Source organism: Ictidomys tridecemlineatus, chromosome 3 (assembly GCF_052094955.1).
Source record: "Ictidomys tridecemlineatus isolate mIctTri1 chromosome 3, mIctTri1.hap1, whole genome shotgun sequence".
In the NCBI taxonomy this organism is placed as follows: Eukaryota; Metazoa; Chordata; class Mammalia; order Rodentia; family Sciuridae; genus Ictidomys; species Ictidomys tridecemlineatus.
Window position 1 is genome coordinate 110,858,132 of NC_135479.1, and position 16,730 is coordinate 110,874,861.

At 31.4% G+C, this 16,730-nt stretch overlaps 1 protein-coding gene across 1 annotated transcript in view; it reads right to left on the minus strand.

The window, feature by feature from the left end:
* Nucleotides 1–7,193, minus strand: part of Bche (butyrylcholinesterase) — a 68,731-nt gene extending 61,538 nt beyond the window's left edge. Inside the window, exons 1-2 of the mRNA XM_078043601.1 lie at nt 7,041–7,193; nt 163–1,687 (exon numbers count right to left, since the gene is read on the minus strand). Of these exons, the coding sequence (XP_077899727.1) occupies nt 163–1,687; nt 7,041–7,158 (1,643 nt within the window). The 5' untranslated portion in view covers nt 7,159–7,193. The remainder of the gene's footprint in view (nt 1–162; nt 1,688–7,040) is intronic.
* Nucleotides 7,194–16,730: the final 9,537 nt, after the last annotated feature.

Consider the following 16,730-nt stretch of genomic DNA (forward strand, 5'->3'; position numbering starts at 1 on the left):
GAATTGAAATTTACTACATGATAAAAATATTTATTATCTTTGATACAAAGAGAATAAATCATCCAAACTTTTCTATGCCTTTAAGAAAGTCTACACAAAAGATCAAGAGACCAAGCAAAACAAAACCAACTAAAGCAGAAAGCAACAAAAATCATCACTTACCCATACTTTGCAAAATTTGCCCAACATTTCATTATGAATCTACTCAAAATTTCCTCGGCTCTTGTGTAGTTAACTCTTCTTTCCAGAGGTAAACCAAAGACAAATTCAATTTCATAGCCATGCATCACTCCCATCCATTCTGGCCAAGGAAGTTTGGAAGATCGGTGTTCAAAATAGTAGAAAAAGGCATTGTTTCCCAAATCTGAGAACTTCTTGGTAAACTCCAAAGCAGGACATATGATATTATAATCACCAACAACATCATCCAAGGCCTCACGGTAGTTTTCAGGTCTCTGATCATCTAACCAATCAGCATAATGGAAAAGAATTGATTCCTTCCCAAATTCACTTACTCCTTCGAAAAACATTTTTAGACCTTCTTGAAATTCCCTCCTTGTTATGACACTATTGTTATCTTTGCTGAAACCAGGAACACCATATACTAGAAAAGCTGTCCCTTCATCTTTATTAACACCCACCAATATCTGAGTCTTTTTGAATTGTCCAAGTTGGAGTAGGGTGTCTGGCATGTCAGCGAGGAAATCACCATCCACAGTGGGACCAAATTTTATTGACAAAGGAGTGTCATAAGGGAGAACAAAGACTTCATTCAGAAGAATTTCCTGGGGATCTTTATTTTGAAAGCATTTTATTATCTCCGTCTCATTCTCACTGGAGCAACCAATGAATTTAGCTAAGGTCAAGGTTCTATTCCTGGCTTCATAAGGAGAAATTACTGCCCAAGGGGCATTGGAGGATCCACTTTGAAGAATGGCTCTGGTGAACAAAGGGTGGCTTCTAGGAGAAAGCAAATGAAGGCTCACTGAAGCTGCTCCTGCACTTTCCCCAAAGAGAGTAACACTTTTAGGATTTCCGCCAAAGGCTGCTATATTTTTATGGACCCATTGAAGAGCCAGTTGTTGATCAAATAAGCCCATGTTCCCTGGAGCCTCTTGGTTTCCTGGTAAGGCTAAGAATCCTAGGGCACCCACCCTATAGTTCATTGAAACTACAATAACTCTTTCAACCCGAGCCAGGAACTTGCCATCATAGACATGTAAAGAGGATGTCCCAGTCTGAAAGCCACCACCGTAGATCCAGATCATTACAGTAGCATTCTTTGGTTTAGGTGCCGGAACCCACACATTCAGATATAAGCAGTCTTCACTGAGGTCGGTGTTTGGATTCCACATCTCTGATCCCGGAAAGCCTGGGAAGCTTTCATCAATGTTCTGATAGCAAGAATTTGCATATTTTGTGGCATTCCAAATGTCAGACCACTTATTTAGGGGTTGTGGCTTTTTGAATCGAAGGGTACCAAGGGGTGGCTGTGCATAAGGGATTCCAAGAAAGGCAGTGACAGTGCCACCAAGTACTGATAAGCTCATCCCTCTCACTTTCCCGGTCTTGGTTGTAATTATCATATCTTCTTCAGTGTGTGACTTCCTCATAAGCATGCAGAGGAGAAGAAACCACAAGAGAAACTGAATACCTACGAATGAGTGCTTGCTCTGCATGTTGATTTCTGAAAGAGAGGTAAGCAGAGATTTTGATTAGTCTTGTATAAAGTGTTATGCTTTATTGATGATAATTTACTAAAACATATTGCTTCTTTTTATCCTAAAAAATATGAACACTACAAAGTCTGCTGTCACTACAAAGGCATAAATTTGGGAGGGGGACAAGAAAATGAGGCTATTTTAGTTTTCAATTTAGAAGAAAAATAAGTAGAATGGAAAGTAGAAGTAACTTTGCTTTTGAAATATTCATGATCTGTAAAGATTTTATATTTTAAAGAGGAAGTTTGTCCCAAGCATATATAATATCAATTCTGCACTATGTACAGCCACATTAAATATGGCATTAAGGGGTATGTCAGGTATAATTTCTGCCTTAGGGGACAAAATACAAGCTCATGTATTTTTTGAAATATTGGCTTGTTGGCTCATGACAAAACTGTGAGTACATAAAGAACTTTTTAGGTTCCATAGACTTCTACTATTGCCCTTTTTTGCAACATGGTCCCTTTTATGGTCCTTTTACTTACTAATTTCTCTTTCTATACAATATTAGTCTATTGTCTAGAAATGACTTAGACAATGTATTCATAGAATTGTTAAGTAACAAAAATCTAACAGTTGCAGCTTATTTTATAAATCATAAAAAATAACAAATCTGCTCCATTATTAAAGCAAAAAAAAAAAAATGAGGAGGGCCAGGGATGCATCCCAGGGAAACTTTTCTGAAATTTAATAAGGATGAGGAGCTTCTGTCTGAATTACAAATCTGGTGGTGAGAACAATGACTGATATTATAATTGTATGGAAGAAGATACTGGCTTAGAAGTAATTGTACACAATGCACTTCTGCTAAATTGTTAATTTCTTGAAGAATATGTAATTGGTTAAATGTGTTAGCATAGTCAGAGTTATTTCTGTTTTGATGGTGGACAAAATGACTGAAATCAGAAGACCATAGCTGAGAGGTTAAGGGGATAATTGAAACAAGCAAAATAATTTTTGCAAAGTACAAAATAATAAATATTTAAAATTTTGTTAAATACTATTTTTGATGATATAAAGATGTCATTTGGATAGATCTAAGTTTTATCAAAAATTTTTAATGGATATCTAAGTTTCTTTTACATAAAAATATTAAATAACACATCAAAGACTATGTCCTAAAGAGGGATTGAAAAACGTAATGCAAATATTTTTAAAAGAACTAACATCTTTATATAACTACAAGAAATACAATTAGAATATTCATTTGTAAGTAGTGGTTTTCATCTATATAAATATATAAAATATATTTTATATATATAAAATCTTTATTTTTTTCTGATGCTGTAATTATAAATCCAACTTGCATGACCAAGAAACTAATCCTGTCAGCCTTGAACATCTGTATTAGTTTTTACTTTTTTTGTTAATTTAGATTGTTTTAGAAGGTAAAGAATAAGGAGCTCTCCTGGTATGTAGAATAACTCTCAATTCTTCCAGACCTTGAATACTCATGTTTAAAATCAGCTTATTTCACCACTGTTCATAGGATAGCTAAGGGAAAAAAAAAAAAAACCTTTTGATTCAAATATATATCTGAATAAATTAAACCATGGTTTATTTTACTTAGTTTAGAGCTTACTAGTTATAACCTTATCCACATCAAAATATAATACTATCACTATTCATATGTAAGTACAAAAATATCTCTATATAAAATAAGTTATAATAAGTTCTGTCTTTAAATCATCACAGATTATTTTTATGTCCTTTGCTTTAATACTACTGAATGTGTACTAACATCAATAAAATATATTAATGAAGCAGAAATATTTTAACATTTTCTGTGCTCATGATATTTAAAACTTATTATTATTATAGTAAATGTAACTTGTTGCATTATAATAACAACAGGCAAGTAATATGTAATAATAATGTACAGTTTCTGGTAGCCTAACATTTACTATGGGAGTTACAGACTTTTAACAGGAGTTTTAGAGGCACTGATAGTATAGTCCTTTTTATTCTTTTTTCCTAATAATTAGTAAGTCCTTTTACATAAATAAATGGATGAGATTAAGTACTGTGCAGGATGGTTCCCTCTTTAAAAACCTACATTGTCAAAGCAAAAGGAATAAGATACAAAGCAGGTTTAGTCTTTACACCCTTTCAACAAATTAATTACAGGATCTTGATTATCACTTGTCCTTCTTGGCTGGCTGAGTCAGTGTCCCCCTGACCAATGAAAAGATTCTCTATGGTTTCCTTGATCTTACTTAAATATTGGTTTATCTTTAAGAATCAAACAAAATGTTAACTCTTTTCTGGCCACTGATTGTTTAAAAACTTTTTCTCTACAAACATTTTACTAATTTTATTGCAACGCAGATACGATTACTAACAAGTGCATTATTTCATATATAATTAATAAATATGGTAACTTTATTACATTTACAATAGGTGTTATTTCATCTAAAAGGTTGCAATATCATTTTCATGTCACTTACATTAATTTACATAAATATTTTTATCTACATTTCAAGTATATCTCAATTTTATGCAATACTATTCATATAAATTAGAGAATTTTTTCAATAATTATGAGATTTTACCTCATAAATAATCTGATTTTTATCATTAAATCAAGTGTTTTAAGCATACAATTACTGCAAAGATAACTATGTAGTTTTGACCCAAATGCTACTTGTTGAAGATTGTTATATAATATAAAAGTAAATCTATATCTTCATAAGAAAATTTGCAAATGATCACATACTTCGTGTAGTTTGAGAATTTTATATTCACCTTCATTGTTTTGTTTAAATAAACATCAGTTTGTTGTTATAATATGATATTCTGCATTTTAACACATTGGTTATACAGTCTTCCAATTTATGTTTTAAAATAGAAATAAATAAAAGAAGACTAACAAAATGTTACTAGTCTACATGTCTAAATTGTTAAAAATGATTAAAATATTCAATAAAAATTCGTTGTTTATTTTTTCATAAATTCTGTTATAATTGGCAACTGCCACTGATTACATATATTCATACCAAGTTTATCATAAAAAATGGGGCAAATTTGCACAACAAGTACAACAATAAAAGGAATTTAGATCAATTAACCTATTGAAGTAGTAGATAATATTTGAAAGAAAGATGAGGCAAAAGTAAATTAATAAACTCCAATTTTATCAAATGCTCCAGGACATACAAATTAACGTGGTGATTTTTTTTGAAATTCTGAACTTTCAAAAATATAATTTAAAAAATGAAACTCAATAACTTTCTTCTTTTTGCATTTTAATTTAAAAATTATCAAAATTCTCCAGTCAGTTATAAGAGTAAATATGCTGTGTTATACTATACTGGATGTGACTTAAATAAAGAATTATATATTTACCACTTATTCGGCATAATTGGATATCAACTAAGTATTTAAAATAATGGGCCAGCCAGTGCCTACATAAAGAAATGTCAAAAATATTCCTAATAGTCTTCTCTGCATATTAGTTTTCCAATGTTTAAAAAGTCACAATAAAATGTATCTTTTTATTTGAAAACAAGTTCTATTAAAATGTTGAAGTAATAGCAATCTAGATAATATTTATATGATCTAGAACAGGAACCACTAAAATGATTTGGTCATTTTAAAACAAATAAATTCTTATATCAAATCCCCAAACCTTGTTTCATATCATATTTTAAAAAGTGGGAAATTGAGAAAGACTATTTTTCACTATGCCACTGTCTCTTAGGGCTCTTTCAGTTATCTGGTAGGCACTGAGAGGCTGTATACAGATAGAAGACAATATTTTAGGTATGAGAAGCACAAGATCTGTGTCTGTCCTCAATCAAGAAAAGTGCTCACACACTTTCACTGTAGAAATAATTTGAACCCTTAATATTTAGATCTCTAGGTCTTCTCCAGAAGTTGAATTTTCTCTGAGGTTGTCATCTATTCTATTTCTCTTTGACAGTCCAGTTTTCGTAAGAGTGAGCAAATTTTAACAAAAACATCAAAACAAACATGCTGTATATTTTAAATATGTATTATTATTGCCTATAAATAAATCAAAGAAGGTACTACATTTGTACAGAAGATATAACTTGTTAAACTAATACTTGCTTATATTTTATAAAATATAATGTGGAATAGGTCTTGGATGCTTTTTACAACTAAAAAAGTGGGACATTGCAAATAAACAAAAATAACACAGCTAGGAAAATAAAATATAACTTTGAAAATCCAGTTAGAATTTTTTTTTTTTGATCTAAAGACCACGTTATTTTACACCTACAGAGAACTCTAAGGAATACCCTTCCAAGCAATATGCCACACTTCAAATGCTTAATCTTATCCTCAAATAAAGAATTTATAAATGAGAAAGTTTCATTTATCACTAGTAATAGTTTATATTAGGGATACATTACACATAACATTCTTAACTGACATATATTAATAAAAAGGTAGAAGACCTACTCCAAAAATAAAAATGTATATAAAAAACAGAAATTTTTAAAAATGTAACAATTGTGATCACATTTCAGTCTTTTTTCAATTTAACACATTTTATACTTTTAAAGCTTAATGCCCTTGTGATTATTGATAGTTATTGATGTCAAAAAAATAACATTAAGTTTAGAAGATTAAAACATCAGCAGAAAGTCTATATTTGCTTAATATTTCTAAATAATAAAATAACAGTAAATATAAGATATTTTGCTACTATTTAAAAATGCCTGTAAAAAAAAAAAAAAAAAGAAGTTTAACCAGGCAAAGGGAAAACATTTGTAAATCAACTTAGGAAACAGATTTTTGTTTTACATAAAAGAAAAGTTGAGCTTCTGTCTGTTGATAATGTGAAAGTTTCAGACGACAAGATATTGATTGAGAAATTACTTTGCAAAGTAATCAGTAAGAGAACTATTAATGTTATGCCACTTCAAAAAGGGGAGAAAATAGATCAAACCTGGCCAAAGATCACTTTTATTACTCTTTCAAGGCAAGAGTCATTAATCAGTGCATATAAGAATAAAGTAGTGTAAAATATATTTCCTTAAGGAGCTCAGAAAGAATAAATATCACAGTGATATTTGATTCCACAAGTGATATGGCCCTTTATGTGGAGAATAAACTCCTATTCCCTCAACAGTTATGGGGACTAGATCTGCATTCCCAGGAAAATAGAGAGATCTGATGCATGTGCCGGCTCACTTGCTTCATCTGTCCCATTTGCAAGCTTCAGTGACTATTCCCCACAGAGCACCAAAGGGCAAACAAACATGTGAAGAAACCACACTCCTCCCACAGAATGAGCCTCACAGTAACTTACATCTCTGCAAAAAAAAGTGTAAATTCAGATCAACTTACCCGACTTTCTGCAAAAATAAAGATGATAAAGTTTGCAAGGAGTAGAAATCATGCAATACTTCAGGGAAATGCAGGATGCAGCTGCTGCTCCAGCCTGTAAATTGGACTGCACTGACATTACAATCAACTGTTACTGACAAAGCTCGCGAGAATTGGCAGCAGCAACTTGATCTAGAGGCAGCCAATCTTTACTTTCTGACATCTGTTCAGAGGCTAATGGTATGAATGCAGTAGTGATTCATTTACAAAAGTATTACTGGATCATGCTTTATAATCACAGGCAGTCTTCTAAGACTGAAAAAAAAAAAAGATATGGAAGCTTTTTTAAACAGAAAATACACGATTTCTTAACACTATCAGAACTTTTTTTTTCTTTTATAGCTTTTTCCTATGCTTAAGATTTAAAGATGCACACTTTGTTGTAAAGAAATGATGTTATTGAAATTTGCTATTCAATCTGTGAAAATTATGTAGTTTTAAAGCATCATAAAAAAGAAAGTGAGAGACAATCACTCTGTAGATATAAAGCTATTCAAATCAAATGCCTAGTTTTATTAACTAAATGAACATCTCTGATATGTGTCCCTTTTCATTCCCCATGTCTCAACACTTATTTAAGTCATACAAATTTCACTGTTCATAGTAATTTACTTTTCAGGGAGCCCTGCATGCAGGTGTACGCAATGAAAAGCTGCAATTTTCTGGCCAAGTCAAGGAAATACCATGAAAGATCTTCAACAAACTCTGTAAAAAAGGCTTTTTGTAGCTGGTAGCTGGCAGTGCATATGCAGAGGAGGATGTATTTTTATCTTTCATGCTCATCTTCCCTGAAAGACATATTAGGTAAAATTTTTAAAAGAAATACTTCTAATGAACTCTTTAATACCTGAATTCTCAGTGCTGTTTCATTTTTCATCTTTTGTAAATGAGATCTTTCACTTTTAAATCTCTTATCTTTGGTCTCACTGAGGACTAATCAGAAGGCATGTATTTGTAGAAAGGCTGATTTTCGGTATTCAATATTTTAAATATTAACAAGCAAACATAAAACCTGGCAATTTCTGTTGTTATTCTATCGTGTATCAAGCATTTAAACTAACAATTTACATGAAATATATTTTTAAAAATTTAGTTAATACTATTAACTAAACTTTCAGATGATGAAGCTAAGGCTTGGAAAAAATCAGAAATTTGCTATATATCCTACCATAGTAGCTGTGGGAATCAGAATTTTAACATGGATTTGTCTGACATCATTTCAAGTCAAGTAATTCCCAGGTGAAAGTCATTTTGTTTTCAGCTTGTCTTTTTTTTTTTAATGAAAATTACTACTTAGGCAGTATAGACTAGCTAATAAACTTCACAATAATGATTTATAATGTATTTAGAATATAGTTTTTCTAATAACCTAGATAAAGAAAAGTAACAGAATTCATGGTGTATCTAAATGCAGAAAAAGTCTTTTTAAGAGGAAGTACGCTGACAGTTTTGCTATGGGTTTCAGAGTAATGGCATTTTGCTTTAAAATGCATTAATTTTGATGGCTTACAAGAGAAGCCATTAGTTCAATGTAGTGATTTACTTATCCAAATGTCAAAATTCTTCTTCCCACACAACTCCATTGCATTGTTTTCTAAGCTAGTATATAGTTAATCTTATTTTCAAACCCTGCAATTATTGAGGATTTTTAATTTCCGTGAATTCAGCAGAGTATTTTGCATGCTCCTAATACCCACTCAATGCTATACAAAACATATCACATTTTTACACATAATTTAATTTTTGTTATGAAAAAATGATGCTAAAACCAAAATCAGTTACAAGCAGATGTTTAAACTGATTACAAAACCTGACATTTTTTTTTTTTTCCTGCTCACTGTTTTTACTCGAGTGAGTCATCTTTAGCTCTTGCCCGTTTAGTTCACCACTCTCATGGTTTCTAAGCTATGCCCTGTTGTCAGATGCATTACTTTACTTCGTCCTTAAAGCGTTTCTTCTTCCTGTCATACTTGAGTGGTTTCCTCTGTGGCTCAACATACAGCAGCTGATCTGCTTTGGTGGCGTCATTCTTTTCTGACACTACTAGCAGGAGGATGTAGGTCACACATAGTGAGTGTGTTTCAGGGTTAGTAGGCAAGGATTATTCACATCCTCGATGGTTAGCGATCCTGCTGTTAAATGTTAAGTATGCTGAAAAGTGACACTGATGAAATGCCACAGACTCTTGACATAACATTAATACTGCTCAGGTTTTGCAGCTACATATGCTAAAACTTGGTCTTGGCAAGGATTATGGTCTTGTCTTTACAGTGGCTTCCAGTTACCCAGCCTCGATGCCTTGAGTTCTTAAGGTTTAATTGTGACTCTGTTATCAGGGGCTGGATGTTTTCTTGATTCAAGAAAGATTTTAAACCGTGAGTCTAACATTACTCCTAGGAGAGGCCGGGTGCGGTAGTGCACGCCTGTGATCCTAGTAGCTTGGGAGGCTGAGACAGGAGAATCATGATTTCAAAGCCAGCCTCAACAAAAGTGCCTATTCTTAGGTCTGATGATGCCATAAAAGTGTTCTAATATTTTCTTTATTAATACTTTCTTTAACAAGATAAATGCATTTTCTGAAAAAAAAGTGTGGTTTTCAAATTAAAGTACATTTCTGGGCTAGGGCTGTAGTTCAGTATCAAAGTGCTTGCCTGGCATGAGTGAGAACTTGTGTTCGACCCTTAGCACCACATAAAAATGAGACAAATAAAATAAAGGCATGCTATATATCTACAACTACAAAAAATAATTTAACAGTTATAAAAAATATATTTCTACAATTTATATGTCACAAAGCAGGAAAGATCACTTTGGGTTATTTTGTTTACTTTTGAAAAATCTTGTAGTGGTTATGGTTACATGGCTATATATAGCATTGGTTGCATGTTTTGATATAATTTTTCCTTTATTGCATGGTACTAATTACCTGTTAAATCATTGTATTATTGGTATATTATCATACACGTATAATTATTTTATCTTTTGTTATATTATGATAATAATTTTAGATAATAAATATTATTTATAAACACTGTTATATACACTTTGAATAGATTAATTCTTTTAAAAATTATAATCATCTTTAAAAGTAAGTAGTCTTTTATCCTTAATTTTGGTTGAAGAAATTCAGCCACAAAGAGTTTTAAGTAATTATTCCTCAAATTATGAAGGTATTGAAGTTATTTTCTAATATTTGTGAGATCAGTAACTATAACAGGCATTTTATATATGGATATTTGAATATCTTTTTCCTATTTTCTTTATTTATCCAGAAATGTAATAAATGACTATCACTACAACAAAGTAGATTTTCATCTTCTGAGATCCTCCACAGACTATTTAATAGGAATGTATCCAACAGTCTTGGCAAGGGAAATGTTCTTAATCAGAATAAATCTCAACAAGTCTCTGGAGCCAAAGAACTAGACATTCATTCCCAGATGTGACAGGTGTTTGAAGATGGATTTCTCAGCAGACATTCAAAGTGGGCCCAATTACGCAAATAATAAAACACTTTGAGAATAAGATAACAACTAATATGGAAATGCCTGTGGGCAGGGCATCAGTAAAGCAAGTTGTCCTTTTGGAATTAAGGGAGAGTGAGTAACAGGAAGTTGTGATGCTTTTTATACGAGGATGCATGTAATTTACATGAAATTTTTTTGAGATTGTTTGGGGAAGTTCTATACCAGAAAGAGGCAAATCCTTGACCCTATACCTTGATGAAATTGTCCTACAAAATTTATTCTTTATCTTTTTTCTTTATTTTGCTCATGTATAATTAAGCAATTTTCCGTAATTTGGGGATGTGTCACATATATTTTTTGTGCTATATTCATGTAACCAATTTTAAGTTACTTCAAAATAATGCTATCAATTTTTTTTCAACTTTGTCATATTATCTATATTAACACTTTTAATGGATATAGCATAACAAATTGCCTAGTCTATTTTCATTGGAAAGGTAGATTGAATTTTCCTGGAAAAAATAATATGAAAATGAATATGATTAAATATTTTGAACACGTCTTATTTTTCATGGAATAATCACTTAAACCAGAATTGTTCAAAAGTTTTTTTTTACTATTATAAATAAGACCTATGTGACCAACTACATCCATGAAATATTAGCAACTTATATGCATATCAGCTGTCTAGGAAAATGAATGTCTTTTGCTCAAAAGACAATGCATTACACATTTTTTTCATTTTTTTACAGTTAAATTTGTAAAGGTATGACAATTTATGATGAATTCTTTTGTTAAAATCAAATATATTTTCATGTGTTTGGGGTTTCTGAAATTTAAGCTTTATTCAGATATAATTTCAGATCAGTATAAAGAACTCACATATAATTTTTACCCATATTACTACCCATTAATATTTTGATCTATTTTCAATATTATTCTCTTCAAACATATATGTGAAGAATACATTTACAAAGAATATGTATATATATACACATATATATCTACATTATATATTTACATATACATACCCACACATTGTTGTCATTTCGTATTAACAGGTGATTGGTTCCAGGTAGGTTCCCTGGACACCCAAATCTGCAGATGTTCTAGTCTTATATGTAAAATGCCAAAGTATTTACATATATCTTAGGTATAACCTCCAATATACTTTTAATCAGTCTTAAGTTACATATGTTATAGAAAATAATTGTTAAACTATTGTTAAAGGGATAATAACAATGAAAAACTGTAAATATTCAGTAAAAATGCAATTTTTTTAAAAGGAGTATTTTATCTGCTGTTGGCTGAATCAGCAGATGAAGAACTTGGAATCTGTCTCTATGTCTGTGTAGTGTGTGTGTATTTGTATGCATATGCATATTATTTTTTCTGATATATTTCAGTTATTTGTAATACTGTGCTCCTTTAACTCTAGATGCTCAAAAAGATCTATGAAATTCCATCTGTCTATAAATAATAAATAAATATAATAGTTCTCTTTGAGAGACAATAAATAAATATAATAGTTCCCTTTGAGAGACAAATTGTAAATATTTTATAATATTTCTAATGTTAAACAGACAAAAACTAATGTTTGTAGATGAGACAATATGTTAGGAAGAAGATTGCACAAATATTTATGAAACTATTATATCAGAGAAGAGCTAACCATTGTTTTTAAAGTCACTATGTGTATGACTGATGATGAACAATATTTGTGAAATTCATATGAAACCACACAGATTGCATTTGGAATTTCATAACTTAAGTAAAATTCAATTTTAGTATAACGAATGGTAGAATATATAGGATATTAAGCATATACATCATCTAGTTTATTATTTTTATTTGAATTTTTATTATTTTTTAAATATATGACTTGTATTTTATAGGAAACAAAGAAAATAATGAAAGAACCAAACTAAAGCACAATGAAGCAAACAGAGAAATTCTGGATGTGGGGCTTCCTGAAATGGTCTTGTCAACAAAACAATGACAAATTTGTGTACAAAGTGCTGGGGAGTGATATAAGAAAAATTATATTGTTATATTGTGTGCATGTACAAATATCTAACAAAAAGTCCACCATTATGTACAAGTGCAATGCACCAATAAAAATGTAGAAAGAGAAAAAAAAATACAGAGAAATGAAATTTAAAAAAAAAAGAAACGTGTGTAGGTTGAACAAAATGTCAGAAGTAGCACATTGGCTCATAAAGAAAATGCATTTGGTTATCAGAAAGATTATTTTGGGCCAATTTTGGAAATTTGAATAATTTCTGAATATTAGCTCTGAAAAGAATAACTGAGTTGAAAATTCTTGATTACTACATATATATTATAGAACATTATGAAAAATATGACCCCGTTTTTATATATGTAAATATGCACACAGAAATATTTGGAAATATATACATTCAGATGTCAATAGTAGTTATTGCTGTATAGTGAGTATATACTATAACCATTTCTAAGTATTTGTTTCTATTTAACAATGTTCTATAATTCGAATGAACTGTTTACATAAATATTGTTTATATAAATATATGTGTAAATAGCAAATCACATTTAAAAAAAAATAAGAGTTAAATTTCTGTCCTGAACTTTATGTTGAGATGATCCAGCTTAAGATTTTCACCTAAAATTATGAAAAATAAATTAACTTTTAATACTTCAGAGACTCGAGAGAAGGCAAAGTTGCCCAATTCATGTCATTGGAATGATATAACCTCCATGGGAAAACACGTTAAGGACAGTTTGGAAAGAAAGACAGAAAGAAAGAAACATTTTCAGTTGAAGAAAGTGGTGCAAAAATTTTTTAAGATATGAGAGATAAATAAAGTGAGAGGCAGGTGAAAGTTGAAGAGAAGATGGTTTGATAGGGAGACAGATGCATAATAAAGATTTCTAAGAATAAATTCGTGGTGAGGTGTAAATTCCTCTTCATATTACTCAAATTTGTCAGTAGCGACTAAGGTTGCTTTTCATTAGGTCATGACAGATGCTCATGGGTGCATGTGTGAGTGCCTGTTTATATCTCTGAGTCTGTGTGCCAAAATTCTGGAAAAACACTGGTTGCAAAACTACAAAGAACTGACCCTAACACAGAGGAGATGGCAGAATTTTGCTTAGTATTAAAAGGAATGTTATGCTACTATATTTGTGAAGTGAGAAATTGTAAATATTTTGTGATATTTCTCCACTTTTAATTTGAAAATATTCTCAATTTTCATAAAATATTCTCAAATCAAACATAAGCTTCTCACTAAGTACACTTGATCACCATAAGAGCATATTTGCAGTAATTTCTGAGATAAGTTTTTAAGTAGGGCAACCAATGTAGCCTTCCACAGCAGGATCTAAACCTTCAAAACCACAGTAATGTGACCCTGTCTTCTTGGATTTGTTCTTTTCCTCTAACAATCTTTCTCTCTTCTGTATCTTATTTCTTTTTATCCTCTTGCAATATTTCCAGATGTATGCCATTCTTTTGCTTCTCTAAAATTTATTTTAACACCTCAGAATGGCATTGCAAATGCCAAATTTTAAATCATATTTTCTGTAGGAATAGAGAGTAAAAGAGTCAAAAGTCACAATGAAAAAAAAAAAGTGAATTGCTGAGATCCACCTCTGTTTTGGAACTGGATTACTAAGGTAATGCCAAGTAGTCTGACATTTAGCTGAGCTCTGGATTGCTAGTGTATTACTGCAGTTACTAAATATAATCAGGCAAATAATAATTAATCTTGCTCTATCTTAGCACAATCTGTGACTTAACATTGTTTTTCAGTCTGTTCACATTGTGTAATTGCATTCACAGGACGATTTTATTATTCAAAGCAGATTTAACTAGAGCATATTCCTAAATTCGTAGAAGCTTATTTCCCCAAACATGAGAAAATGACATGACACCTTGCTTCCTCCTAATAAAGGTTTTAACTCTGAGCTCTTCCTTAAACACATCACATGGCACTTCAGCACTTAATCTGCATGGTTATTCTTCCAAAGTCTTATTTTTGGATATGCTTAAATGATCAACATGACATAAAATAGAGATTAGATTTACAAGTCTCAAGAAACACAACTTGAAGAGTGAACCTATTTGTAGACCTTTCAAAGCATTTCTCTACAAATTACTGTATATATATATATATAAAACATTTCTCTAAAGATTACTATATATATATAGTAATCTTTAGAGAAATGTATATATACACACGCGCACGCTGATACACACACACACACACTGATTTTCATGTATAAGTTGTTAAAATTATGGTTGTATCAGCATTTTTAAATATACATTAGTGGACATAGAAAAAAAACATGACCGGTTAATTTTTTGAATCATCCTGACTGTGCTAAAGTATGCCCTAAATGCTGACAAAATATTATTTTAGGTATGTCTGTGAGGAAGTTTCCAGAAAAAAAAAATAGGATATGAAGCAGTAGGTTGATTAAGGAAGATCTGGCCACACTAATGTGGGCAAGTGTTTTCTATACCTTGAAAACATGTTCAAATAGAACAAAAAGGCCAGGGGAAGAACACATTCACTTTCTTTTTGAGGTAGGACTTTATCATCCTCTGCCCTGGGGCACGAAAGCTCCTGATTCTTGATCCGAAGACTTACATCATTCTCCATCTGATTCTTAGGCCTTTGACCTTGGACTGGAAATTACACCATTGTTCAGGTCACCTGGATCTGAGCATTCAGACTCAGTGTGAATTACAGCCCCATCTCTCCTTGCTCTTCAGCTTGCAGATGGCATATGGCAGGAGTCCTTTGCTTTCATACCCATATGAGCCAATTTCCATAATTAATTTATTCTTACATATCTATATATACTCTACTCTGTTTCTCTGGAGAACCCTAATACAAAACCCAAAGAGATAATATGAATTTCTGTCTTGCCAATTTTATTTCATCCTGGGAAAAGTTATATGAAGTAATGCAAGGAAAAGCTGTTATCAATTATGATGTTATCATATTTTCTCAGTTAAATATGTGTCACTATTCATATATATACTAGCTTTGTTTCTTATAAATATTCTTATATTGTCAAGAAACTGTTATAACTTGCTTACGAATGGTAAAATGAGGACTTAAAAATCTAGTCTTTTGAGGCATATCCACCCTGGTATTCATGCATTAATACACTGGGCTCCTTAAGGTTCTTTCCTGCAATGCTTTATATGCATGGGAAGATTGAATTATGTCAATTTGGGATCATTACAGTGGAGTCCTGATATTTTAAATACTATGCTCTAGAAGAATATTTATCTTTGGTACACATACCTTCAGAAGCTAAAAGTGAGACTCTAAAGTAAAGCTGGAAAGTGAAATGAATTTGCCTTCGGTAGAGAATTGCCGCCAGCATAAAATAGTCACACTGAAAAAGCAGTGAGTAGGTGTATTTGAACAATAACAAATAGAGTAATATATTTATCATAAAACACAAGGCAAGCTTGTGCTACAAGTGCACAAGAAATTTGAATTTATATATATTTTTTTTATTTGATGGTGGAATCTAAAAGCTAAGAAACATAGAATTAGTTCCTAACCAATGAAATTCTGGAGAGTCCCAAAAGAAGTAAATGAAAAGCTCAACATGTCTCTGAAGAGACAATCACCTCATCCAGAGCACAAAGGAATTAAACATGAAGGAAAATACCAACAATAGAAATAAGAGTTGTTAAAAATGCAGAAGCATATTTGTTGCAAAAACACTATAATGGAGACTCAGCAAACCCAGGCGTTCAAGACTAAAATTCTAAGGAACCAATAGAGATAATAAAAGATTCCGAAGAAATACAAAATAAATAATCCTAAATGAATGAGAGATATTTGTAAGGAAATACACCACTACAGAAACAGAAAATACAGCTGTGGATATTTAAGACTCAAGAAAGTCAGAATGGCAATTATGAAGAATGCAAGCAACCGTAAATGTTGTTAGGGATGTGGGGAAAAAGGTACACTCATACATTGCTGGTGGGACTGCAAGTTGGTGAAACTTGGAAAGCAGTATGGAAATTCCTCAAAAAACTTGGAATGGAACCACCATTTGACCAAGTTATACCACTCCTCAGTTATACCAAAAGGACTTAAAATCAGCATACTACAGTGATGCATCAATAACAATGTTTATAGCAGCTCAACATACAATAACTAAACTATGG